Source organism: Chionomys nivalis, chromosome 7 (genome assembly GCF_950005125.1).
Source record: "Chionomys nivalis chromosome 7, mChiNiv1.1, whole genome shotgun sequence".
NCBI lineage: Eukaryota > Metazoa > Chordata > Mammalia > Rodentia > Cricetidae > Chionomys > Chionomys nivalis.
The window spans coordinates 64885853-64913193 of record NC_080092.1 but is presented as its reverse complement, the minus strand read 5'-3'; the positions used below and the strand labels follow the sequence as shown (position 1 = coordinate 64913193).

Here is a 27341-nt window from a genome sequence, read left to right as displayed (position 1 = left end):
AAAGGATTTATTAATGAACTTTTACATGTGTAGGAAATCCATTTAACTAGGTTAGAGATGTAGGTTGAGGAATAGAAATGAGAAAGAGTGGACTGGTGAGGGGGCCAAAGTGTTCAGGGAGTTGAAAGTCACACCGAGGGATTTAGATCTGAGTCAGAAAGGAAAAGCAAGCTGCTGAAAGTTTTAGTGTATGAAAATAACACGGTGAGATATTTATCACAGGGCTTGAAACCTCAGTTCAATTTTCAAAAAATTTGCTTCTTTTCTTCCTTTCAGATACTTTGAAAGGGGGTCAATATAAGTCTAACAACACAGAAGGAAATAAAGTGCCTGCAGTTAAAGTGCTTGGATGTGATTAGTCCTTTGGACCATTCCCCTAGGGACTTGGGCAGAGCTTAGTCTCTGGAATCAATGTACAAAATTAGGTCAGCTTCATACATGCCTGACCCTCCACTTCAAAGACTTTGAGGTCATCCCGAATATCAGCTTCAGTTATTAATTCCTGAAATGTGCTGCAGGTAATACAAGAAATATTTAGGGTTTGATGCTAGGGAGAAATGCTGGACTTCATCCCTATGGTTTAAGGAGCTTTCCTCAGGAAACTATGTTTGCTGCAGTTGGATTTCGGTGTTTAAAAAAATTAATTAACCTTGGAGCTGAGGAGATGGCTCAGTGAGCAATGTTCCTGCCATAAAAGCATGAGGATATGAGTTCAGATTCCCAGTGGCTTGGAAAAGCAGAGCACAATGACACGTGTCTGTAACTCCAGCACTGTGGTGATGGTAGTGGGGTGGCTGGAGTGGTGAAGATAGGCATATTCTGGGAGTTCACTGGCCAGCAAACCTAGTTGAAATAGTAAGCTCCAGGTCCACTGAAAGACTCTTACTTCTAAAAATAAAGTGAGGGGTGGGGTGGGATGGGGGTGAGGGGAGATGGGGAGAGAAAAGTGTGAAGGAGAGGATGAGGGGAACTGGGGGAAACGGGATGATTGGGGATAAAGGAAGGTTGGATAGGGGAGCAGGGAAACTCATATCTTAGTTAAGGGAGCCACCTAAGGGTTGGCAAGAGACTTGAACTTGGAGTGGCTACCAGGTGCCCAGGGCGATGTCCCCAGTTAGTTCCTTGGGCACCTGAGGATAAGGAACCTGAAATGAACCTAGCCTATAGCTATACTGATGAATATCTTGCATATACCATAGAACCTTCATCTAGCGATGGATGGAGATAGAGACAGAGACCCACACTGGAGCACCGGACTGAGCTCCCAAGGTCCTAATGAGGAGCAGAAGGAGGGAGAACATGAACAAGGAAGTCAGGACCACGAGGGGTGCACCCACCCACTGAGACAGTGGGGCCGATCTATTGGGAGCTCACCAAGGCCAGCTGGACTGTGACTGAAAAAGCATGGGATAAAACCGGACTCTCTGAACATGGCGGACAATGAGAGCTGACGAGAGGCCAAGGACAATGGCACGGGGTTTTGATCCTACTTCATGTTCTGGCTTTGTGGGAGCCTAGACAGTTTGGATGTTCACCTTCCTAGACCTGGATGGAGTGGGGAGAACCTTGGACTTTCCACAGGGCAGGGACTGGACAGGGAGAAGAGGAGTGGGGGAAGGGGGAGAGGGGCAGGAGGAGGGGGAGGGAAATGGGAGGCGGGGAGGAAGCGGAAAAAAAATTTTTTTCAATAAAAAAAATAAAAATAAAGTGAGGCCAGACATAGTGGCACATGCTTTTAATCCCAGAACTCAGGAGGCAGAGGAAGGTGGATTTCTGTTGAGTTTGAAGCCAGTGTAGTCTATACAGCTAGTTCAAGTACAGCCAGGAACCTAGAGAGACCTTATCTCAAAAAATTAAAAACAAAAACAGGGGAACCAAATAAACAAAACAAAAACCCAGAAAAATAAAAGTGCAATCAAAAAAGACACCTAATGTTAATCTTTTCCAATCACATGGAGGTACACATGTACATACCCACATGAACATGTACATAACACATACACACTTTAAAAAAAAGTGAGCTGTTCTATGGTGGCATAAACTAACTTCCAGCCATCCCCCTTCTCCTTTGCCATCAGTTCATGAATAAAAACTAGCACTCATACAGTGCCAGAAGTTGCAGAAAAACAAATGGGTCTTTGAGCTGTAGTCCTGTACTCCCAACCACTGGTTGGCTGGCACAGACACAAGAGCAAAGCCTACCTTTCTAAGGAATGAAGGAAGTTAGAGACACTATTCCTCAGGCTCACATCTGCCACATGGAGAGCTCCACATACAACTCCCAACATGGTATCAGGACGTTCTGCCTAAAAAGAACAGAGGACAGATCAAAAGCATGGTCATGTGACACCAAAGCAAGTCAAATAAAGTCAAAATCGCCAAGTGGTGGTGGTGCATGCTTTTAATCCCAGCACCCAGGAGGCAGAGGCAGGCGGATCTTGGTGAGTTCGAGGCCAGCCTGGTCTACAGAGCTAGTTCCAGGACAGGCTCCAATGCTACAGAGAAATCCTGTCTCGAAAAACCAAACAATAAAAAAATTTAAATAAATAAATAAATAAATGTTTTATGATTTTTGGCCCAAGAATGATGCAATCCCAGAACCTGGGAGGTAGAGGCAAGGAGAATCAGAAGGTCAAAGACCATCCTTGACTACACAGTGAGATTGAAGCCAGCTAAGACTACAAAAGAACTGCCTTTTTGTTTTTAATTTATTTTTATTTTATGTATGTTGTTTGCCTGTGTATACGTTAAGTGCACCATATATGTGCCTGGGTCCTCTTGAGGTAAGAGGACAGCATCAGGTCCCCTGGAACTAGAATTACAGGTGGCTGGCTATGAGCCACCATGTGGATACTGAGATCTGAATTAGGTTCTTGGGAGAGCAGGCGAGACCTTGAGAAAAAATAAGGAAGGACTGATGCAGATGTAAAGCTATTCAGATAACAGCCAACATAAAGCCAGTTGCTATTCTAATTCCAACTCTGTTATCCATCTCCCTTTGTTTTCTTTCCTTTGTTTTTGGTAGTGAATAAATGCATAAAAAATATATCGATAGTTATAGAATAAAACCCAATGTGAAATCCCACAACTTTCGAATGGCTATTCCAATTGCATAGAAGTTCATTGAGATGTATAGACTTTGAGTCTGGTTAGCTATCATTTGTGGGTAACTTTAAATTGCAAGTTTTTTTATGATAAAATTTATAAATTTTTTTTAAAAGAAAAACAAAAAAAAAAATCCCTACATTTACCTTTAGAATTTCATTTTTTTTTTTTTTTTTTTTTTTTTGGTTTTTCGAGACAGGGTTTCTCTGTGGCATTGGAGCCTGTCCTGGAACTAGCTCTTGTAGACCAGGCTGGTCTCGAACTCACAGAGATCCGCCTGCCTCTGCCTCCCGAGTGCTGGGATTAAAGGCGTGCGCCACCATCGCCCGGCTTACCTTTAGAATTTCAAAAAATTTTAAAAAATAATTTTCCTTCTACTCTCTATGAAATTTTCACTGAACAAATGAAAGAATAACTCAAAAACAGACAAACAATCCCCAAAGCTATGTGTTCAAGAGGAGAATACACACCTGCACTTTTTCTGCAATCAGTCTGTCCAGCCAGCCAGTGTCAATTCTATTCAACTGAAAGCTTTCTGTCTCCAGTAGTTTAATCAGGTACTCAACTGTAGTTCGAAAGTCACCCCGAATAGACAGCTCCTTCAATGCCACCACCATATTTCTAGGGGAAGCAAAAGAAAAAAATTATTACAGCAACAAATATTTTAGTGTTTTCCAATCATATGAAAGAATTGTTCCATTCATTTGGAGGCTTAGCAGGAAGACAGAGAGTTCCAAGAACATGAAGATGTAGCTGTAAGCCGGCTCATTTTCATGTACTCTAAATAGAAGAGCTTTCAAGAAGTCAGCATAAAGGAGTATTGACAGATATTACCAAAAAGCATGAGCAAATAGAAACCATTTCCTCACAAAGAATATAGACAGAACCAAAAATAAAAAAAAATAAACAAAAAAAAAAAGAATATAGACAGAACCAATCTCAGCTTTCACTTCTAGATTTTTATCACTCTAGTCATTTACTGCTGACTATTTAAAACTAGGGCACTAATTTTCCACATCCTTACATCTTAATTTACATATTATCCTTACTTTATATATCATTTCCATGCAACAAAATAAACTTAAAGACAATCACTTAGGAAACTTTGACAAGATTTCCCTACAAAAAGAGAGAGAGAGAGAGAGAGAGAGAGAGAGAGAGAGAGAGAGAGAGAGAGAGAGAGAGAGAGAGAGAGAGAGAGAAAAGGAAAGGAAAGGAAAGGAAAGGAAAGGAAAGGAAAGGAAAGGAAAGGAAAGGAAAGCAAAGCAAAGCAAAGCAAAGCAAAGCAAAGCAAAGGAAAGGAAAGCAAAGCAAAGCAAAGCAAAGCAAAAAGCAACAGGCAACAGACTGGAATTGTCTGACAGCTACACATTTCTGTAATGTCCTTCTATAATCCTGATGTCATTATACTTGCTCACTATTTTAATTGCTTGTCTTTCTTCCTCTGGATGATAGCGTGTCAGACTCTATTTAGCCTTTACTGTACTGTCAGGACCAACATGATGTTATCTCTTGAGTATAGTGAATTTATGAATGATTAAAAAGAAGATAAAACAAAACAAACAAGAGCAAGAAAAAAATAGGTGCTGTGTTCAGGAAACAGTGTGACTTAAACAGACAGCTTGAAGATACCGACAGAGGCAAATCTACCATTCAGCAATTATTTTCTGAATGCTGATACAAAGAAATATATGAACTATAGTTCAAGGGATATAGCAGTAACAGCACAGATGTTTCTGTTTTCTTTGTATTTATATTATAAGAAATGATATTGGATGTGTGGGCTACGACTATTATATAGAAAAACATCTAAAGGCGAAGCAAATAGTACAGATTAGCTGTAACAAAGAATGTAAGTAAGGAAGTTCTGGGCTGAAAAAAAGAACTTTTGACACAGCAGTAAGCAAACATATTGCAGAGACTATTGCAATATGCTAAAAGTTGACCTAATTTGCTTTCTTCTGTAGAGAAATAAATACACAGAGCAGAGCAGAAGTCGGACTTCTGAGCAAGCCATCAGACATAGCTTGCAGAATAAATAGGGTGGTCTGCTTAATCAAAACTGAAACAAAAATGCCAACAGAGGCCAGTCTGAGAACATACTGAGGAAAAGTGACTGTCTAAAATACTCAACTTATGCCCCAGTTACAAAAAGCAGTCACACAAAATGGACTACAGCTAGCAAGCTGGCTTAACCTGCCACCAAGCTTGATTACCAAAGTTAAATTTCCAGGAGTCCTCCCCTACATTTCTCCTCTTCCTTTATCCTCTCTCTCTGTCTCTCTCTCTCTCACACACACACACGCATACCATCTACTTACTAAAGCAGTATAAAACAGTGAAATGCAACTCTATACATTTTTTTTCTGGTAGCACTGCTATAATTTTGAAAATTTTCAAATATAGTCTTGAATAAATGTAAAGAAGTGTAAAGTACAAAAGAGAGAAACAGAAACAGTGAGACTTCCTCACTCTTGGAACATTATTAAAAACTTAAGAATCAGACTGGAAAGATGAGCTCTAGCTCCTCTTAAAGAGGACCAGGGTTCATTTGTTAGCACCTGCATGGTGACTCACAATAATCTGTAACTCCAGTTCCAGGAAATCTGACCTTTGTAGGCACCACCATGCATGTGGTTCACATACATACAAACATACACACATACATACATACAGGGAAACACTCATACACTTGAAATTTAAAAAAAAAATCCTAACAGCAACAATAATAACAAATGAGACTATTGAAAAATACTAAGGGAGCCGGGCGGTGGTGGCGCATGCCTTTAATCCCAGCACTCGGGAAGCAGAGGCAGGCGGATCTCTGTGAGTTTGAGGCCAGCCTGGTATAGAAGACCTAGTTCCAGAACAGGAACCAAAAGCTACGGAGAAACCCTGTCTCGAAAATAAAAAAAAAAAAAAAAAATTAAAAAAAAAAAATACTAAGGGAATACCCTTAAGACTATTAACAAATCCTAAGGGAATCCACACTCTGTGAACAGTTCAAAGGTGAAGGGAATACTATTAAATCTCTAGCATAGGCAACACATCGTTAAAGCTTAAATTAAAACAGAAATAGAAGTTTATGAGTAGTTTATAAGGTCCTGGGTTCAATCTCTAGTACCACAAAGAAAAGAAGGAAAGGAGGGAGGCTGGGAGAGAGAGAACTGGCAACAGAGAGGGGTAGAGAAAGAGAAAGCAGGGATGGAAGACCAGAAAGAGGCAGATGAACTAATTTTTAATCTGAAACAGATATTTTAAAACATATATTAAATACATCAAAATTATTTCCTAAAGTCTCATTTTTTAGTCAAACAAAACTGCTGATAATTTGATATTTATGATTAACAGAATATTAATATATATACCATTTATATTTAAACTGTTGCATACTTTATAATACAATGAAGTCTTTTACAAGCAATTTTTTAATATTTATTTATTATGTATACAATATTCTGTGTGTGTGTATGCCTGCAGGCCAGAAGAGGGCACCAGACCTCATTACAGATGGCTGTGAGCCACCATGTGGTTGCCGAGAATTGAACTCAGGACCTTCGGAAGAGCAGGCAATGCTCTTAACCAATGAGCCATCCCTCCAACCCTTTTATATGCAATTTTGACAATTATTTTATCCCCTTTTCATAAAAAACAAGCAAGATTTTAATATTTTAAACGTCAAGATATCATGGTGATTGTGGCTAATAATACTGCATATTTGAAAATGCTAGGGTTGCATACTTTAAAGGATTATCACCAGAATTACAAAATGGTAAGAATGTGAGATGATGCAAATATTGGGGAGCTTGATTCCACAAGGCATGCAAAAATCAAAGCAGCATGTGGCATACCAATGTATACACACACACACACACAAACACATTTATACACACACATACACGTAAACATTTTACCTGTCAAATTAGAAAATTTAATGACTATAAGTTGTTCATAGCTACACTGTGAGGTTGTAAGTGAAATCACGGTACCCAAGAAGCACTTTATTTTATTCTGACAGATACAGACCTTTATATATAAATTATCTGATACCTAATTCATGGTCAAAAATCTACCTCTCCCCAATAATACTACCATTACTATAAAAACTAAAACATAGTAAATGATTTCATGTGTTTAAAAAAAAAGAACATCTTGCAAAGACTCACGAGAAGCAGAGAAACATCTGCCAAGAACTACAGAATGAAATACAAGATCTGCCAAGTACAAACTAAGATAAATTTCTTCAAGTAAGCTTTCCACAGCAGATGAAGGATGGTCATATCTTCACCAAGGATTAGCCCAATTTTATTAAGCAAACCACAATCAAATGCTAGTATACTCACGAAATTGCTTCTTCTCTATTCTCTCCCCAGGAAAAGCAGTGACCGAACTGGGAGTCAGCGAACTCATGAAGTCCCCCAGCGGCAGCAACGCTGAAATAGCCCCACACGTTCTTATTGCTTCGGAAATTAAGTTCCTGAACTGTTCCCGAGCTGGGCTTAAACCCCTGTTAGAAAGTGAAGAATATGAGAGACTACATCATACTTCAAAGGAAAAGAACACTGGTATTCAGGATTCAGGCTCTGGGATCAAGCACAGCTGACCCAAAACCCATGCAAGCCAAGGCCCAGTGCTATAGTCTCACAGATGCTTCCTGAGTGACTAAAGTGAAATTAAATGGTTAGTGCAACAACCATCAAACATCTGTTCTCAGAATCTTTTATAAATTTCCCTCTCAGAAGTTCCAAGGCTTTTAAAAAGCATGGTCTCAGACACTTTTCTTAATATTAAACCGTTTAAGTGAAGGGTTACCTCATCTGGGTTTTCACTGGTGATCCGAGCAGCAATTACATGGCCCCTTGGGCAAGGAACATGAGCAGAATTTTCAAAATCAATGGGAGCATCACCCCAAGGAGATACTCCATACATCATACGAATATCTTTGATCCTAAATAGAGGGATCCCCATGGCAATCTGAAAAGTAATAAAACACATGTAATTTTCCACAGCCCCCTTTTGTTAACAGATAGAAGCTATCAAAATACTTAACAGTCTTTGCATTTTTTGAAGTTACTACAAAAACACTCTACTTTTGTATTCAGTGTTCTACACTTATCTAAATTACACAAAATAGAATACAGTGCTAAGGGTTACTTTCTAGGATCATCCCCCTTTCCTACAATATTCCCAAATTCCTAATGCAACAGAGATTTTCTTCTACAATCATTTCTCCATGGATGGATAACAATAAAATTATCCAAGACAACAGTCAGTCAAGAAGTTCAGATAGCTAAAAAGTCTTAACATTACAGTTGTCTCTAAGCATGCAAACTACTGAAAAAAGTAAACGAGCCTTTAGACCTTTACTTGGGAAGGGCCAGTGGCCGTTCCTACAAAGAGAGGACAAGAAAAAGTAACTGGGGAAGGATATGATGAAAGTACAAAACAAAAATGTTTGAAAATATCATAATGAAACCTTGTCTGTTTGTTTGTTTGTTTGTTTGTTTGTTGAGACAGGGTCTTACTATGTAGCCCTAGCTGTCCTACAACTCGCTATATAACGCAAGGGAGTGGCAGCTAACACATTTAATCCCAGCACTCAGGAGGCAGAGGCAAGCAGATCTCAGTGAGTTCGAGGACACGCTGGTCTACAGAGCGAGTTCTAAGACAGCTAGGGCTGTTACACCGAGAAATCCAGTCTCTAAAAACAAAAGAAAAAACAAAACAAGACTAGGCTGACCTCGAACTCACAGAGATCTGCCTGCTTCTGCCTCTGCCCCTGCAGTGCTAGGATTATAGGAATGTACCACCACACTCAAAAAAAATGTTATTTATAAATTAATATACCCTAATAAGAGCCAATGAGATGGTTCAGCAAGTAAAGTCACTCACAGCAAAACTTGATTATCTGAATTTAAAACTCCAGAACCCATGGTAGAAGGAGAGAACCAATTCCCAACAGTTGTTATATATCTTCCAAACACATACTGTGGAAGATGCACACCCATACACACAAATAAATGTTTAAAAAATATATAAAGAAACCCACAAAAACCCTTGAATTTTTAAGAGGACCATGCAAGATGTTCTCATTAAGACCCAAAACTAGGCCATACAAGATTATCAGCTAGGCTCTCTGTCATGTACTTGTAGTCCAAACGACTTGAGAGGCTGGGGTAAGAGGACTGCTTGAGATTAGACGCTCATTGGAATCCACACTAAGTTCAGCATCAATGCAGTCTCTCCAGGGAGCAGAGACTACCAGGCTGCCTAATGGGGTGAACCAGCCCAGTCTGAAAATGAAGCAGGTTAAAAATATCTAATCTCATCATTTACTTCTGCTATTTACCATAGTATTTGTTTCCCAGGCTGAAATAAGACCACAGAATTAATAGCTACTACTTTATACATTATTTATACATAAGTAATACTACAGTCTTTCTTGGAAAATATTGACCATTACCTCCATACAGAGTTGCTTCAATAAATAAGACTAGAAACAGATATGGGGATTAACACCAACATTATAAAGTTTACTATAAGTAAATAATTAAGCAAAGCAGATTGTTTTAAAAAAAATTTTACAGTATGTATATGGATGTTTTATCTGGGCACCACATGAAGTGACTGAAGAAGCCAGAAGAGGGCATAGGTCCCCTGAAACAGGAATTAGAGACTATTGTGCACCACCAAATGGGTATTGGGAATCAAATCTGGGTCCTCTGGAAGAATAGCCAGTTTTTTTTTTTTGGTTTTTTTTTTTTTTTTGGTTTTTTCGAGACAGGGTTTCTCTGTGGTTTTGGAGCCTGTCCTGGAACTAGCTCTTGTAGACCAGGCTGGTCTCGAACTCACAGAGATCCTCCTGCCTCTGCCTCCCAAGTGCTGGGATTAAAGGCGTGCGCCACCACCGCCCGGCTGAATAGCCAGTTCTTTAACAGAGTCATCTCTCCAGACCCAAAGTAGATTGACTTTAAAGAAAGTCAATCTTTAAACGCAATCTTTCTTCTCAAAACAGTTTATTGGCTGTTTCTAGCTAGAAGCCATACCCACACAATTCACATTACTGAGAATGAAGATATGTGAGGCTATGCTTATATGCTCTTTTCTCTCATCAGTCTTTCAGGTATCTCTGAGTTTCCCAGATTTTCTAATCTCTAACTTGAGTCCAGGTCAGGATGACTCACCTGAAGCTGTGCTGCAGGAAGATTGACGTCAGCCACCATCTCTGTACAAGGATGTTCAACCTGCAGCCGTGGGTTCAGTTCCAAAAAGTAGAAGCTTCCATCCTGGCTGTATAAGTATTCCACAGTACCAGCACTCACATAACCAACCATTTTGGCAAGTTTTACCGCACACTTAAAGGAAGATAAGAAACTTGTTCAAGTTTCTCACTTTGTCCAATCATTGCATCACTGTAACTACATACAGCTGTCAACTACCCAGTGCTTGTACAAGCCACCAAAGACACTGAACCACATTCAAGAAAATCACACACCCGTCTGATTATTATGCAATATCCTGGGACATGGATGACAAAATCAGTGAAAAGTGGGAGAAAGGAGTGTTTGCAGATTAGATTGCAAGCAACCTCCCATCAGACAAAAGGGCATAGTGGAAAAACACAGATGGTAGCAAACTCTTCATTGTTTTCTAATTTCCAGTATACCCAATATATCATCTTCTTTGAACCATTGCTATTTGGCTAAAGACTGGGTTTTCTAATCTCTCATGTAGATACTAACAAATCTCTTATAGGGACTATGTTTTCACCAACAGGATTAAAGCATTGGTGAGATGCAAAAACATACATATGAGATTTCAACCATGCAGAAGAGAATGCAGTTAAGAATAGCAAATATAAAAGACTTGAATCTCTTTTCTTTCTTTTTTTTTTTTTTTTTTTTTTTTTTTTTTGGTTTTTCAAGACAGGGTTTCTCTGTGGCTTTGGAGCCTGTCCTGGAACTAGCTCTGTAAACCAGGCTGGTCTCGAACTCACAGAGATCCGCCTGCCTCTGCCTCCCGAGTGCTGGGATTAAAGGCGTGCGCCACCATCGCCTGGCAAAAGACTTGAATCTCAAGACGATCTCATGAAATTTAACTATCCCATCAGCCCTGTAAAATTTACCTCAAACTACGATGATAAAGAAACTTTTATCTCCATAGAGTCAAATTTTTGGTTATTTTATTATAGCAACTTGTATCCTAACCAAAATGGTCTCTAGGAAGTGCAGATGGATTGCTGCTATTTTAAAAATTAAAATATGTGATGAAGAACTAAGGTAGAAATTAACAAAAAAACACACTACAGACTGAAGACTGGGAGGTGAGCTTGGTGTTACAGAATGACACACTTAATACATATAGAATGCTTGCTACATATCATCTAAATCTGAAGAAAAAAGGTAAGGACTGGGGCTGTAGTTTAGTGGATAGGGTGCTTGCCTAGCACGCACAAGGATCTAGCACCACATAAACCAGGTGTGGAGACACATATCTTGAGAGGGATGAAGGGAGGAGGATTTGAAGCTCAAAATTATCCTCAGAGTTTGAGTTCAGACTGAGATACACAAAACTCTACACTACCCCCAAGAAAGACAGAGACAGAAAGAGACACAAAGTTTAAGATTCAAATGCATGCTCATAATCCCAAAAACTCCAAAAACAAAGGCCAGCCCGCTTCTACTAGATGAGTTCCAGGCCAGTAAATGGTGACACTCTCAAACAAACAAAAAATATTTAAAAAGTTGAAAAAGGAAACTGCTTTTACAGCCCAACGCCAAGAAATTAAATTCTTACACCAAAGCAACTCAATGTCAAACAGATTAAGGGAGTTGTTTTAGTTTCTGGTGGCTTCAAAATAATCAAGTACATAGCTTACAAAGAGGTAAACTATGTACAAAACCAAATAAAAGAAGTTTTTACATCTAAAAGAAATGACTACATCTGATTATTCCAACTTGAAGCTGAACATAAATAATCAGCTTAGAAGGTTACTAAATATTTGAGGGAATTATATTTCTGAACAGCCCATAAGCCTGGCCTTCAAATTATAGTGACTAATGAGTAAAATCATATTTGTACTTCTAATCCTGCACCAGTGAGAATCAGGCTATGAAATTTTCCCCAAAGGAGGTAGAGCCTGTAAAATCCATGTTACAGAAACTAATTAAGAGTCAATTCAGGTGTCTTAGAAGACAATGGCAAAGGAGCTTACTTCCTACGAGCAGAACCAGGGGCAGCCAGGTCTAACTGAGGAAGTACTCCACTATGTAACAGGGACAGCACAACTCCTGCACAGAAAGATTTGTTAGCTTCTGTGGGCCAATGATTGATGTGTATCATGCACGTTTCCAAATAGCAATTCTATAGCTTTCATTCTACCATTGCATAATAGGTATACAGGGGGAAAAGACAAAACTCTTTTTTTTTAGATCCCTGGCCCATGAGCAGAAAGGAAAGTAGCTCACCTAGAACTCTCAGTAACCTAAAGACACTTGATCTGAAAGGCCTATCTTACAGAGCTAAGTGACTGTGGTGACTTCAGTCTGTTTTCCTTAGAGAACACATGTGTTCTCAGCCTGAACTAACGAACAGGAAATGGGTAGCAAAAATAAGCTAAGGCACAGGTTACTCCAGGTCTCCAACAACTTTTCTTCATCTTTTTAGGGAAGGTTTTCTCAAATTTCAGCTAGCACATGGTCATCCAGCTAGTGACTATAACTCCTAAAAATTCTTATGCTGGGTTATGATGAAATTTTGTGCAGAGGAATATAAGAAGTGTCATATATGACTTATTTATCGTGTTATTATTTGCTTGCCCTCTAAGGGCCCCTGCATCCTGGCTACAACAGGAACATAATGATGGTGTTTGCTTTATTATCTGATGTGGGATGTTCTTCTGTATGTGTTACTTTTATTGGTTGATGAATAAAGCTGTTTTGGCCAAAGGCTTAGGAGTGTACAGTCAAGCAGGAAACCCAAACAGAGATACACAGAAAGTAGGTGGAGTCAGGGAGACACTATGTAGTTGCCAAAGGAGAAAGACCTCAGCCAAAACCTTACTGGTAAATTACAGCCTCTTGGAGATACACAGATTAATAGAAATGGGTTCATTTAAGATATAAGAGCTATCAGCCGGGCGGTGGTGGCGCACGCCTTTAATCCCAGCACTCGGGAGGCAGAGGCAGGCGGATCTCTGTGAGTTCGAGACCAGCCTGGTCTACAAGAGCTAGTTCCGGGAAAGGCACCAAAGTTACAGAGAAACCCTGTCTCGAAAAAAAAAAAAAAAAAAAGATATAAGAGCTATCTAAGAATACGCCTGAGCCGTTGGCCAAACAGTGTTGTAATTAATATAGTTTCTGTGTGATTTTTTTAAGTATGGGTGGTCAGGAAACGAAAGAGCAGTCCGTTTTGTTTATTATCAAAATTCTGACACCATATAACAGCAAAGGTTGGTAAAACTTTGTGGTAAAGGATGAAATAGTAATAATTTTCAATTTGGTGAGCCATAGTCTCTATCACAGCTACTCAGTTCTCTCACTTTAGCAATAAACAATCAATTATAATATATAAATTATTGAGCATAAAAAGTTGAGCATAAAAACTAAAACTTTATTTACAAAATAAAATGGCAGACTGGATTTGGTCTGTGAGCTAAGCAATAGTTTGTCAAACCCCATCTTTTGGAAGGGTAGAACAATAAATCTCAGTCTCGAGTAGAAGCCTATATACGAACTAGGATGACAGAGATCATTAGGAAGTTAGACCTCATTAAAATTTTTTAAAAATATGTTTGAGGCATCCCTATTACAGCAAATGAGTCAAAATAAATAGAAAATAAGCTGAGACAGAATATAGTTCAATTTGTTTTGAACTCAGAATGAAGGAAAATGAATCATTAATAACAAAAAGAGTGGGTTATTCTCCCACGAGAGGAAAAACAAAAAAGATCACGTTCATGTCCCTAAGCTACAACTATTTTCAAGGCACACTCATGACGAGGACATCCTAGTTTATATAAAAGTATTAAATAATGTAAGCTCACAGATACCTAGAGGACTTTATATGATAAGATAATGAATTTAAATGAAATCAGCTGAAGATACTTTCTTTTTACACAAGGTCTCAGTATACAGCACAGGAAAGCCTAGACTTCTCCATCTTCCAAATTCAGCCTCCCAACGGCTGAAATCCTAAGTACAATCACCATACCTGGAAGAAGACTTGATGTTAGTCAACCCAGCAAACTATACTTGCTCTTCATGAACTTGTTAAAAATCTCAACTTGTTTCTTATCTACCTTATTCAAAATAGTGCATTGGCTTTTTGTTGTTGTTATTGTTGTTGGTTTTGTTTTGTTTTTAGGATTAACTACTTTTAGACTTTGTTAAGTTTCTTGACAATTTTCCTAAAAGAACAACATCAGAATATGTTCCTCCAGGAAAAGGAAAGAAAATTTTATCCATTATCGAGAATCACTGCTTAAATTTCTTCCATTCCCGTAATAGTGTATGAGTTGAGTGAGATCTGTCTCCGTGTGGGAAAACAGCAATTAAAGCATTTAATAGACACACCTGTTCCATATGTTCAAATACTGCTGGGGTAGCAATAGCAGCAGGAGCTTCTTCAATGATCTTCTGATGTCTGCGCTGTACAGAGCAGTCACGGCCAAACAAAGAAATGGCATTGCCGTACTGATCTGCTAGAATCTGGACCTCCAGATGACGAGATTGTTTTGCTAGTCTCATTACAAATATAGGTGATCCAGGTACTTCAGCTTGAACCTGTGTTGGAAAAGGAGGTAAGAATCTTAAGTAGTAAGGATTTTTTTCTAAATTGAAAAGTTGGTTTGTTTTCAATAAGCAGTGCCTAAAAGTTTCCAAGACTACATTAATAGTGGGAATACAGAGTAGAAAAAATATAATCCATGCCTTTGTCTATCGTTAATGTGCAACATTCTTAGTTTTATCAGCAGTATTAATTAAGGAATATGAAAACATGAAAATTTTTTAACAGCTTTTTAAATTTTTTTTTAATTTATTTATTTATTATGTATACAATGTTCTGTCTGCATGTATGCCCGCCCGCCAGAAGAGGGCATCAGATCTCATAGATGGTTGTGAACCACAATGTGGTTGTTGGGAATTGAACTCAGGACCTCTGGAAGAGCAGCCAGTGCTCTTAACCTCTGAGCCATCTCTCCAGCCCGAAACATTCAGTACGTTAAAATGGAAAACAAAATATTTGAAATCACACACATACACAAATCCCACAACAGGGCAAAAATATTACCATCTACTCAAAAGACAGTCACATGTAGATTGCTCCTAACTAGATGATTTTCTATTATATCACTATGATGAGGCTGAAGTCAAAAGTCTTCCATCTCGAGTTTTGAGAAATATTGTCAGTGGGTAGAAAAAGCTTAAATTAACCATTTTTGTCAGCACTTCAAATATATACCAATTTTTAAAATTTTCTCTTTCTTTCTTTCTTCCATCTATTTTAGTTTCTAGTATGAATACTGAGAATTCAACTGTTGATCATCCTTCTTCTTCCCCCCCCCCCCCAGGATCTCACTCTGTAGCCCTGGCTGGCCTAGAACTCCAAGACCCATCTGCTTCTGTGTCCCCACTGTAGGGATTAAAGCTGTATGCCACCATGCCTGACTCAACTGTCAATCTTCTTAGCCTTTTTCAAGTAATCCTTTTGTCCAACAGCTTTCGGGTTGTAAGTATGTGTGTCTCTCTTTCCTTCCATTTATTTTTTCTTTTTGAGGGAAGCAGTCGGTGCTCTTAACCACTGAGCCATCTCTCCAGCCCTCCAATGTTCTTTTCAGTATGGTATACAGCACAGACCAAGCTTCTTCAATACAATGTTCTTAGAGGGTGAGAGCAGAAGCTGCATGTTCTCTTGAAGTCTAGGCTCTAATATATGTGTGTAACTCTGGCCACCTAATATTGGTCTAAGCAAGCCACAAAACTGGCTATAATTCAAGGAGTCAGGAAAGATATACCACCTCTTCATGGGAAGAACAGCAAAGTCATATTGCAAAGGGTATATACAGGAACGGGAGGAGTTATTGTGGCCATCTCTGCAAACAATGTACTATGGTCCACAATAATTCACAGACTTCCCACATGCAAGGTAGACTCACCCCCTCCCAAGACCCCCAAAGTCTCATCCAATCATGTCATCAGGCTTGACCTCCACTGCTTTCATGACTCATGTCCAGAAACAAAAGAATCCCCTTGGTTCGGCTCCTTAGTTACATTGTCTTTCATCCAAAGACCTGAGAACTAAAAGACAAGTTATCTGCCCCAAACCCCAACACTTAATGATGAGACTAGAGAAAGAACTACAAAGGATGTTCTTGCTCAAATGGAAAGGACTGAAGATACTCAGCAGTCACTGGTTTCACCGCAGTCTTGAAATCTAAATGGGTATGTACTGGTTTTCCTTACTCAAAGAACAGAAATTTATTTATCTATTTATTCATTTTTGGAGATTTTATTTTATGTGTATAGATGCTTTCCTTGCATTTATGTCTATGAACTACATGTATGCCTGGTGCCCGAAAGGCCAAACGAGGGTATCAGATTCCCTGAGACTATTGTGAGCCACCATGTGAGTGGATCTTCTGGAAAAGCAGTTAGTGTTCTTAACCACCAATGAGCCATTCTCCAGCCCCTTTTGCTTTTGAGACAGTGTCTCACATTACCAGGCTGACTTCAAGCTCAATAAGTATCTGAAGATGACCTTGAAATTCTGATCCTCCTTCACTCCCTTTAGTGCTGAGATTACAGGCACATACAACCATGCTCAGGTTATGTGGTGAAGGAAATCAAACCCAAGGCCTCAAGCATAGTAAAACAAGCATGTTACCAATTGAAGTACACTCCCAGCTCCTCATCTTTTACAGTTACTCAGCATTAATATATACTTTCAGTATTTTGCTTTGAGATCTTCATAATCAGATTCATGACTTCATGAATTACATTATCTTTTTAAAGTTTTTTCAATTTTTTTTTTTTTTTTTTTTTTTTTTTTGGTTTTTCGAGACAGGGTTTCTCTGTGGTTTTGGAGCCTGTCCTGGAACTAGCTCTTGTAGACCAGGCTGGTCTCGAACTCACAGAGATCCGCCTGCCTCTGCCTCCCAAGTGCTGGGATTAAAGGTGTGCACCACCACCGCCCAGCCTCAATTATCATTATTTAATTATAAATATTTCTATGTATGTCTGTGTGAGGATATATGCACATGAGTCCAAGTGCCCTTAGACGTCAGGTGAAGGCATCAGATGTCCTTGAGCTAGAATTACAGGCAGTTGTGAGGCACCTAATAGTGCTGGGAACTGAACATCTAAGCCATATATCCAGTCCTGAATTACATTATCTTTTAAGTTATCTCAGATAATAGTTTTCTGTCATTTGTTCCACTATTACAGAACACGGGTAATCTTTTATCCAGATTCCACTAATACTTTACTCTTTCTAGCTTCATTAACATTTGCTCACTATTTCTATAATGTCATTAATATCCTTCTCAGCTTATTTAGTCCATGAGTTAATTCTAAAGATAGTGTCATATGCTTTTCATGATGGTAGCATGCCTTTTGCTATCGATTTCTCTGTCAATTATGCTTTGAAAATAATTTCCTTTATTGTGTGTTTGTTTGTTTGGCAGTACTAGGGATCAAATCTAGGGTGGAAGGTAGGCTAGACAAGTATTCTATTATTGACCTACAGCTCTAGCTAACAAACTTAAAAGTTAACAAAAAGAAAAGAAAACAACTAATGACTTGGGACACTATTGTGAGCTAGACTTACCTGGTAACTTGTCACTTGTGCACTGTTGCCGTCTAACAGCTCAACTAGGGCTTGATAGTCTAGTAAAGTCTCACTGACATGTTCAAATGTGGTGCTACCAGTCATCTGGTAGGACTGAGAGGCCTTAGCTGGAAGGCTCTCCTCTGCTTTGCTTCATATGGTCTCTCTTTTTCTAATAGGTATAGAATGGGTTCTTCATGAGGCAGTTGAGGGCTCATTCCAATAAGGAAAGGTATAAACTACCTAAGCTTCAGAATTTGTATACCATTTCTGCCACCTTCTGTTGGTAAAAATAAATCAAAAGACTAGCTGAAATCCAGGCGTGAAAAAGAGGATTGCTCTATTTGATGTTGAGACACGATTTTACACCGTAAATAAAAATGTGAAGAGAAAAGCATTTTCGTGATCATCTTTGCAACTTATGTATTGCTATTTTCTGTATTTTTTGGTCTCCTGCTTGAGTCTAAATTTTCTTCTATATTTCAATGATTTATTCTTCCTTCAATTGTAACATGATATTTAATTGATATACTGATGTCTTAATTTTAGTTATTGTAGTTTCAGTTCTAGAATGTTTTATGATTTCTAGTTCTCTATCCAAATTCTCAGCCTTGCCTTTAATTTCCTTAAATATATTAAGCATAATTATTCTAAAATCCTTGTCTGATAGCTCCATTATCTAAATTCTTGGTTTTGAATCATGTAATTTATATACCTACTTACTTTAAATTGGTTGTTTAATATGCTACATGAAAAAAATTAGTAGTAGTAATTTGAAGTACTATATATAAAGTCTTCTCTGGAGAGAACGGACATTGGCCTTATGCATGCAGATGAGTAGGAGCATTGGCAATTGTAAACATAATACCTGAATCAAATGTTTTGAATCTAAAATTTAGTCCCTATGAGAGTTGCTCTATTTCTGGTTCATTCTTTCTGCTTTGGTATAGTCCTTCGGGATGCCAATATAAAACATAGAGCCCTTGGGACCTCTAAAATTACTGTTCAACCATCTCTAAAGTCTAAATTTTGTCTTCTTAGTCTTATAAGACAAATGAAAATTCTGAACCAGTTTCATAGTTTTCCTTCTTTCTCCTGAGGAAGAAGCTGCTTTTTCGTTTGTTTTTTGAAGCTGGGTCTTACTATGTAGACAAGGCTGCCCTTAAGCTTAGCAGGCTTCCTACTCCTGAGTCCTGTTGTTAGGGGTGTGAGCTGCCATGCCCAGTTAGCTATTTTACCTTAAACTAGAAGATAGCTCTGTGATAGAAAAAAAAAATAATGTCTTCAACTCCCAGGCTTATGTCTAAGTTTTTGTTTCTTCTAATTTTTTTTCCATTTTTTGGTTTTTTGAAAGGAGGGTTTCTCTGTGTAGCTCTGGCTGTCCTAGAACTCCCTCTGTAGACCAGGCTGGCCTCAAAATCAGAGATCCATCTATCTGCCTCTGCCTTCGGAGTGCCAAGATTAAAAACATGCATTACCACCTCCCAGTCTCTTATAATTCTTTACCATCTTGAAAAATTTCCAATCTCTTAACAGGCTTTAAAGAAAGAAAAATCTAATTCAGTTTTCCTGTCTTGTCCCCTACAACACAGCTAAAATCAAGAACGAACTTAATTTCTGATCCCCCTGCTCTCTATGGCCATACCACTGAACATGTCTAATCCCATCTGTTAATACCTATTTTTGTGTATACATATGTACATAAACCTGATTGTATTTGAGAAGACAGGCATGCACCACCATAAACGGTTTATAACACCAGGGCTTAAAACTAAAGGCACCCTGCACAAAAAACTAACATTCTACTAACTAAACTACGAAATCAGTACCATAACTGTGCATTTTTAGGTGCTTTTGAATAGGAAGATTGATTTAGCTAGACATAAATTAGAAATTAAGGACTTTCCTTTAAACAAATTCTTAGTGTTCCAGAGTCTTCATATACTTAATTCCAAGCTAAGAGGTAGTTATGAAATATCTGTTATCATTAATTAAAATACTTTTACATTATGAGAGTAAGCCTTTTTTCTGAACTGTATGAAACAATCTTGCAGTCTCCCTCTAACACAATCTACCTACAAAATTAAACTTTACAAAAGAAATATAATGAAAAGAACAGGTGATAATCAACTTGACATTCAAAATAAATGTAGTAGAGCAATACTTTTATAATTTTCTTTATCAAATCATAGCTTTTCCTCTTACCTCTTGAGAAATAAGCAAGAAATTGGCCACTGAATGAAAATGGTGTGAACAAAGAGCATACACAGAAAAGGATGCTAGAAGGAGGTAGATAAAAAAAGTGCTAGCAACATGACAAGGTAAAACACGTCTCTTAGTTTCTTTTTCTGTCACATCTTTACTTAAGTTTTGGTGGTAGAAGAAAAGAAAAGGAAACAAGCTTGTGAAGGTGACTTGTAGGGTAGACCAGGAAAGAATTTGGTCTCCCTTTTTCAACTTACCTGTAGTATTGCCACATAAAGCAAAGGTAAAAACAAGAGAAACGAGAGGATAATCTTTCTGAGGCACCCAGTCCGCACACACTGAGAATCTATCATGAGGCTCCTGTGCCAGGGCGGGATTGCCATAGAGCATAGGCGAGGGTATGGGTTACTGACCAACAGGATACAGAACATGGAAGAAACTCAAGGGCCTCCAGCCAACTTCCGAAGAAGTAAGGAAAAGCCTATCTGAGAGCTTGGCATCAGGCCAACATAAGGCTAAGCAGATGAGTGTATCCCACCGTATCATACCCTTACCGACAACATCAAAAAAGAGCACAAGAATGTAGAATGACATTGTCTCTTCTTACCAACACAGTGTGTGAGGCACATACTATGGAGAAAAAAGTTATGTCTATATAAGAAAAACTAGTGCTTGAATTACATAACTGAATGAATTTACACTGAATTGGATAGTTCATTAATTCACTCCACTCCTATGAATAATCAGATAAAGGCTAAAAACAAAGCTTAGATTACATACACATAAAAATACAAATAACATTTTCTGTTCATCTAAATACAGTAATAAGTTAAATCACTTATCTCTGATATACATGGTAACTCAAACAAGCAAAATCAACGTGTACTCTACCTGTCTGAAGAGGTTAGGGAAGTCATCTGCATTGTTAACTTTTCTGATTCCCTTTCCTCCTCCTCCTTCTGAGGCCTTGATCATCACTGGATAACCAACTTCCTCAGCTGCCTTCAAGAAAAAAAGAGAAAAAATGGAAGAGATATGTTAGTAGAGAAAGAGAATTGGTATTTTCTTCATTTAGGAATAAAATCATTAAAGAGATAGGTGTAGTGGCGCACGCCTTTAATCCCAGCACTCAACAGGCAGAGGCAGGATCTCTGTGAGTTCAAGGCTACCCTAGTCTAGAGAATTCTAGAACAGGCAGGGCTACATACAGAGACATTGTCTCAAAATAAAACAGGACAGAGAGAGAGAGGGGGAGGGAGGGAGGGAGGGAGGGAGGGAGGAACGAACGAACGAACGAACAGAGAGAGGGAGGGAAATAAAAATATGGTCACTAGTTGGGCATGGTGGCAGATGCTTCGGATCCCAACTCTTAGAAGGCAGAAGCAGGTCAACCTGGTCTACATAGTGAGTTCCAGGACAACTATGGCTATGTAGAGAGACTCTGTCTCAAAATAATTAATAATAATAATAATAATAATAATAATATTTTTAAAGGAATATAGTCTTCAAAGATTAGGGAGATGGCTCAATGGTTAAAGTGTGCAACTTTCCAGAAAACCTAACTTCAGTTTCTTGCACCCAAACTAAGCAGCTTACAAATTACTGCAACTCCAACTCCAGAAGATCTGACACCCTCTGCTGGCTTCCAAAGAACCTGCACACATGTTCATGTAACTAAAATGAAAGGGTAAATCATAGGATGATTAACTTGAACTACAAACAATAGTGAACTCAACTGAGATTCCAGACCCTCCTGAATTAATAATATTCAAGTCATACTGAAACAGTGTATCTTCCTAAGATGCCTTTTGTATCATCTACCAAGAGGCATTGTCTCCATGTATCATTGGGACCTTTAGCACTGGCAGAACTTGTCGCCACTTTATTTTAAAGTAATAAAATAATAGATTTTACTTATTTCTCCACAGCTTCATATGCCAAGCTGGCTCACCCTCAAGCTTCTGACAGTACACCTGTCTCTGTATCTTCCTGTAGAAGTGTGCTGCAACCACAGAAAAATGCAAATACACTACTGTGTCAGGCTTTTACATGGGTTCTGGGAACTCTGGGACCAGGTTGTTAAGTGTACATGCCATTTAACGTCTTGACAGCTCCAATAAATTTTTGTTCTGTTTTGTTTTTCTAGACAGTCTCTCTACATAGTGCCGGCTTGTCCTGGAACTCTCTCTGGGTGGCCTCGAACTCTTGAGTGCTGGGATTAAAGGTGTGTGCCACCAATGCTCACTATAACTACTAATATGAAGTATTATATAATATTATATGATATATATTGTACATATCATACAAGGCAACAGTTTTGGCATAGTTTCAAGACCCACATAACCAAGACTTGTTAAGTCAGAACTTCCAAACATCCTTTTTTTTCTTCTTCCTTCCTTTCTTTTTTTTTAAAGTTTTTATTATTTCATGTGTATTGAGTATTTTTCCTACTTGTACCTCTGTGAATCACATGAAAGCCTGGGGCCAGAGGAGGCCGTGAGTCTTTCATGTGGGTGCTGAGAATTGAACCTAGGTCCTTTGCAGCAAGTGCTCTTAACCACTGAGCCAACTCTCCAGGCCCCTGATCCTACGTTTTATAAAACATAAAAGCAATAAAATCTTAAAATATTATTAAAACCTGTCAGAAAACCAATTTTCAGCATGTGGTCCCAATGTCTCTTCATATTCTCAGCATTAATCATCTAGGGATGATACTAAAGTTCTCGTTACACTGGTTACAGTAGAGCCTTGGGTAATTCATAGGATGATTAACTTGAATTATATAATTATATAAGAAAAAAGTGCACAACTAAGTGGAAGAGAAACACTGGAGGGAACTATAAGACAATAAAGGGCGATGGTGGGGGCACATTTCTAATGGATAATAATTCTGAGTGATAATACTGGGCCTCTCTTGCTTGACTCCTTTACTCAAAAGAAAAAGTTATTCAACTGGTCAACTTGGAAAGAGAAATCGGGCATGCTTGCTCAGCCTCTTCCTCTGAAACTAGCTCACAGCACTGAACACATGCTCTTTCTGAGTTCACAGTCATATGATAAGTTGAAGGATAAAAGCTGTCTATGGAGGGAAGTCCAGTTATTGAGCACTGCCAGTTAAGAGAGTGAGGGAGGAGCCTAGCTAATTCCCCATAAATTTCACTGCTGCTATACACATAAGCCATTTTCACAAATACCTCTATAACAATAAAGCTGACATCTACCTGCCTGGCCTCTCTGTCTTGATCCACAAGGGGAAAGGGATGGTGCTTCTGGCGTCCCTCACACACTAACAGCTGGCAGAGAGGAAGAATCAGTACCTCCTTAAAACACTGAATTAACACCCAAGAAATCCTCTGTGGGTGACCAGTCCCCTTCAAAACTAAACTATTTAAGGTTAAAGTCACTTCCTCACTCCACACTTAAGGTATACTTGTCCTGGCCTTATAACCCTACACCCAAGTCCCCATATTTGTATCTAGAATTGACCACCCCTAGAGTCAGTACTTACCCTCAGTCCATCATCCACATCCTTCACATAGCCTTTCTCATACAGATCCTGTGGAACATTTAAGATACGCTTCGAAAAATCATTTTCTTGCCAATCCACACGAAGACCTACAATAGACAATAATGACCTGAGATCACCTATGAGAACTCGTGTCAATATTTTGTCCACTCTCAAAAAAGGATGTGTAGTCTACACTGGCCTGATACTTGACAGTGGAGAATGATCTTGAACTTGCAATCCTCCAGCCTTTGCATCCTCAGTGCAGGGATTACAGATATGTTCCACACACTTGGCTCTGTAATACCTTCTTTTAAAGCTATTGTATTTACCAAAGATTGAAGGCAGATTGGTGGGGGGTAGAAGAATAATATAAAACCTTGATCAGTCCTTGGAGACAACAGTATTCAGCTATAGCATGGGCAAGCATTTTGGGTTCTTAAATTAGAAAAATCAAGGACAGTGGGCAGAGATCTAGATACAAAGATACAAGGATGGGGGTGGGGAGTAGAGGAAAAGGAAAAAGGAGAGAGAAAAGGAGAGAAAGAAATATGGCAGATTTCTCACAGCAACACACAGGCAAAGTACCTTCAATGTTTTCAGACCTGCTCTGGGGCCAGAGGTCTGAGAAATAATTTAATCTTTATGAGCCTCTGGAAACAAAAATGGTGGTTTTATTGGTCTCAGCAGAGTCATGATTCCATGGTCCCTAAATGTCTCTGTATTCAGCTCCAAGGGGAACACTACAGCCTCTCCATTCAAACAAGAACAAATTCAGTCTTTTAAACTATTTGACCCAGCAGGTCTGGAAAAGATAAGGCAATGCTCTGGAGAGTCAGAAGAAAAGGGGTTCAAATCTGTTCAGTCTCAAAATAATAGTCATTCCTATTTTTAAAAGGTTTTAATGTGTTTATTCCCTGTGTGTGAGTGCATAAGGGGGGAGGTAGCTCTTATATTTGCTTAAAAATTCACATGACAATCTAAAGAATTGGCAAAGATAAATCATTTCTCAATTTTTATCCCTCTGCATGTTTGGGAGAAAGGTGACTACTGACCATATCTCTGCAAGCCTGTCTTTAAGGATGCTTCCAGTCTACCCTACCCCTGCCAAAATATGTATCCTAGAGTTTCTCCAAATCAAGTCCCTGTATCATTCCAGATCTCGTTTAGTGTTTGTACCTAGTACTCAAATTATATTCCTAAAATATGATAAAAACCATAAGAGTAAATAGAGAATGGAAAAGGAAGGCCTTTGACATTTGGGTCTCCACTCTGTACTCACACATATGACCATTTATACCTAGGAAAACACCCACACATATACCCATATCATGCACACATATAAGAATTAACAAACCAAAAAACAAGAAATAATTTCTTACCACTGCCACTCCAGGGAAGAGTTGGGATGCCTGCAGTTTGAGCCACAATAGACGATGCAATCTTATCTCCCAAAGCCCACATAGCCTGGCTTGGAGGGCCTGAAAAGAAAACAAGAGAGGAGCCTTAACAGCAGCCGTCTCTGCCTCCTTTCTTGTCCCACTCATGACATATAGGGACCACCACACTTTGACTCATCTTTGCATTGTTTCTAGAATCCAATGTAGTAAACCGGTTGCATACAAGGACAGTCCAAAATACAGAAATTCTATTACTAAATTTCTGAAAAAAATCTAATTTTATGCGTCAAAATACACATTAACCAAATAACAAAGTCATTTCTCTAAATCCTAAAGTAAAGCTACTAAAATTTTAGGATTTATGTATGAAATATACATTACTTGATCTTGGGAAACCTAACAAAGATATTTTTCCCCCTTAATAATGCTTACAAAGCATTGTTAGCATTGCAGAGGAGCCCTAGAACCCCCACTTTTCCTTCAGCTATGATGAGAGTAGAAAAGCAGGAAGAAATAGCTCTCACTGGTAGAATATAAATTATATACTTCAAATACAAAGGTGCTAATTCATATTTAAGAACACTATTAGGGTACCCTAAGTAATCAGTTACTTTTACTATCAAAAACCAGGTCCTCCTTCCACATGTTTTCTTAATGCTAATGGCAAAGATTTTTAAACAGTCCATGTTTAAAAACCAGTCTTTTTCATAACTCAGATTAAACGACTCAGGAACAAAAAAAAAATCTTCAAGATGAAATGAAAGAACTTCAACATAAGTTGAAGTTAAATGAAAGAACTTCTAAAAACAAAAGTAAGGCGACAGAATGTGGACAAAACTGACATAAGAACTACAGGTACAGTGTAACTCAAAAGGCTTACCCATGAAAGCGATGCCATTTTTTAAGAGAAGCTCTGGAAGCTTGGGGTTCTCAGAGGCATGACCCCAGCCAGCCCACACTGCCTACAAAAACAGAATAACAATATGAATCATTCTTAAAGGTGATACTAAGAAGACTACAAATTGCTTTGCTGTATCCAGGCTGGCCCTATTAAATGTAGTATAACAGCTCCACAGCAGCCCAGGGTTTAATTCAACTTCTGTGATCTAAAACTAGCAAACCTTCCACAGAATAACAATAAGCAGTTGCTTGTGGCAAAAGCCCTCAAGAGAACAAAAAAACAAGTGGAATCAGAAAGATGAACTCAAGTCTTGCTCTTGAGGAAATGCAACTCACAATCTTAGAACTTTCTAAAGAAAGCCTGAAATCTGGGTGTGGTGGTTTTTAATCCCAGCACTCAGGAGACAAAGGCAGGTGGATCTCTGAGTTTGAGAACATCCTGGTCTACAGAGTTCCAGGACAACCAGGGCTATACAGAGAAACCCTGTTTTTGTATTTTGATTTTTAAAAAGTAAAAAGGAAATGAAGAAAGGAGGGAGGGAGGGAGGGAGGGAGGGAGGGAGGGAGGGAGGGAGGAAGGAAGGAAGGAAGGAAGGAAGGAAGGAAGGAAGGAAGGAAGGAAGGAAGGAAGGAAGGAAGGAAGGAAGAAAGGAAGGAAGGAAGGAAATTGTGACAATCTTCACATTCTGGCCACCCAACTCTGCCTTTGTATCTAGTAGTGACATGGTCTAGCAAGTTTAGCACTGGCTCCCAACCTGTGAGTCGTAACCCATTTTGGATCACAAGATCTTTCCACAGGAATCACCTACAACCATCTGAAAACACAGATTCATTACAATTCATAACAGTAGCAAAACTAGAGTTATGGGGTTGTAACAAAAATAATTTTGTGGTTGGGAATCACCACAACATGAGGGGCTGTATTAAAGGATCACAGCATTAGGAAGGTTGAGGGCCACTGGTCTAGAGGATATTTTCCCCCCCTCGTTGGACTTTAAGATATTTACTATAAACTTCCAAGCACAATATGAAAACGAGAAAGAATCTTCCAAAACAGCACCATACTGTAGTTAAGATATTCTTCAGGAAATAGTCAAGTTCTTATTTGGGATGGCTTGAAGGTGAGATGCACAGAATAGGAAAAAAAAATCTCTGAAAGATCTTTCCAAACATTCTTTGTTTACTATGTTTATTTTTAACTATGCCTTCCCTTCCATTTCTTCTCTCCTTGTCTGTTTTAATTATTTCATATAAGACATTTAAGAATTTTCTAGGGCTGGAGAGAAGACTCAGCAGTTAAAGAGCACTGGCTGCTCTTCTAGAAGACCTGGGTTCAATTCCCAGCACTCACATGACAGCTTCAGTTCTGGGAGACACAGGCAGACAAAAACAACAAACAG

The 27341-nt window shown here is 38.7% G+C and overlaps 1 protein-coding gene across 6 annotated transcripts in view; it reads right to left on the bottom strand.

The window, feature by feature from the left end:
- Acaca (acetyl-CoA carboxylase alpha) overlaps nucleotides 1-27341 on the bottom strand; it is a 280231-nt gene that overhangs the window by 163467 nt on the left and 89423 nt on the right. For all 6 annotated transcript variants that reach the window (XM_057774468.1, XM_057774469.1, XM_057774470.1 and 3 more), the window contains 10 exons: nucleotides 25922-26003; nucleotides 25024-25122; nucleotides 23645-23751; nucleotides 21028-21138; nucleotides 14679-14888; nucleotides 10290-10460; nucleotides 7918-8079; nucleotides 7449-7612; nucleotides 3576-3726; nucleotides 2203-2306 (listed from right to left, as the gene is read on the bottom strand). In XM_057774468.1, the coding sequence (XP_057630451.1) occupies nucleotides 2203-2306; nucleotides 3576-3726; nucleotides 7449-7612; nucleotides 7918-8079; nucleotides 10290-10460; nucleotides 14679-14888; nucleotides 21028-21138; nucleotides 23645-23751; nucleotides 25024-25122; nucleotides 25922-26003 (1361 nt within the window). The remainder of the gene's footprint in view (nucleotides 1-2202; nucleotides 2307-3575; nucleotides 3727-7448; nucleotides 7613-7917; nucleotides 8080-10289; nucleotides 10461-14678; nucleotides 14889-21027; nucleotides 21139-23644; nucleotides 23752-25023; nucleotides 25123-25921; nucleotides 26004-27341) is intronic.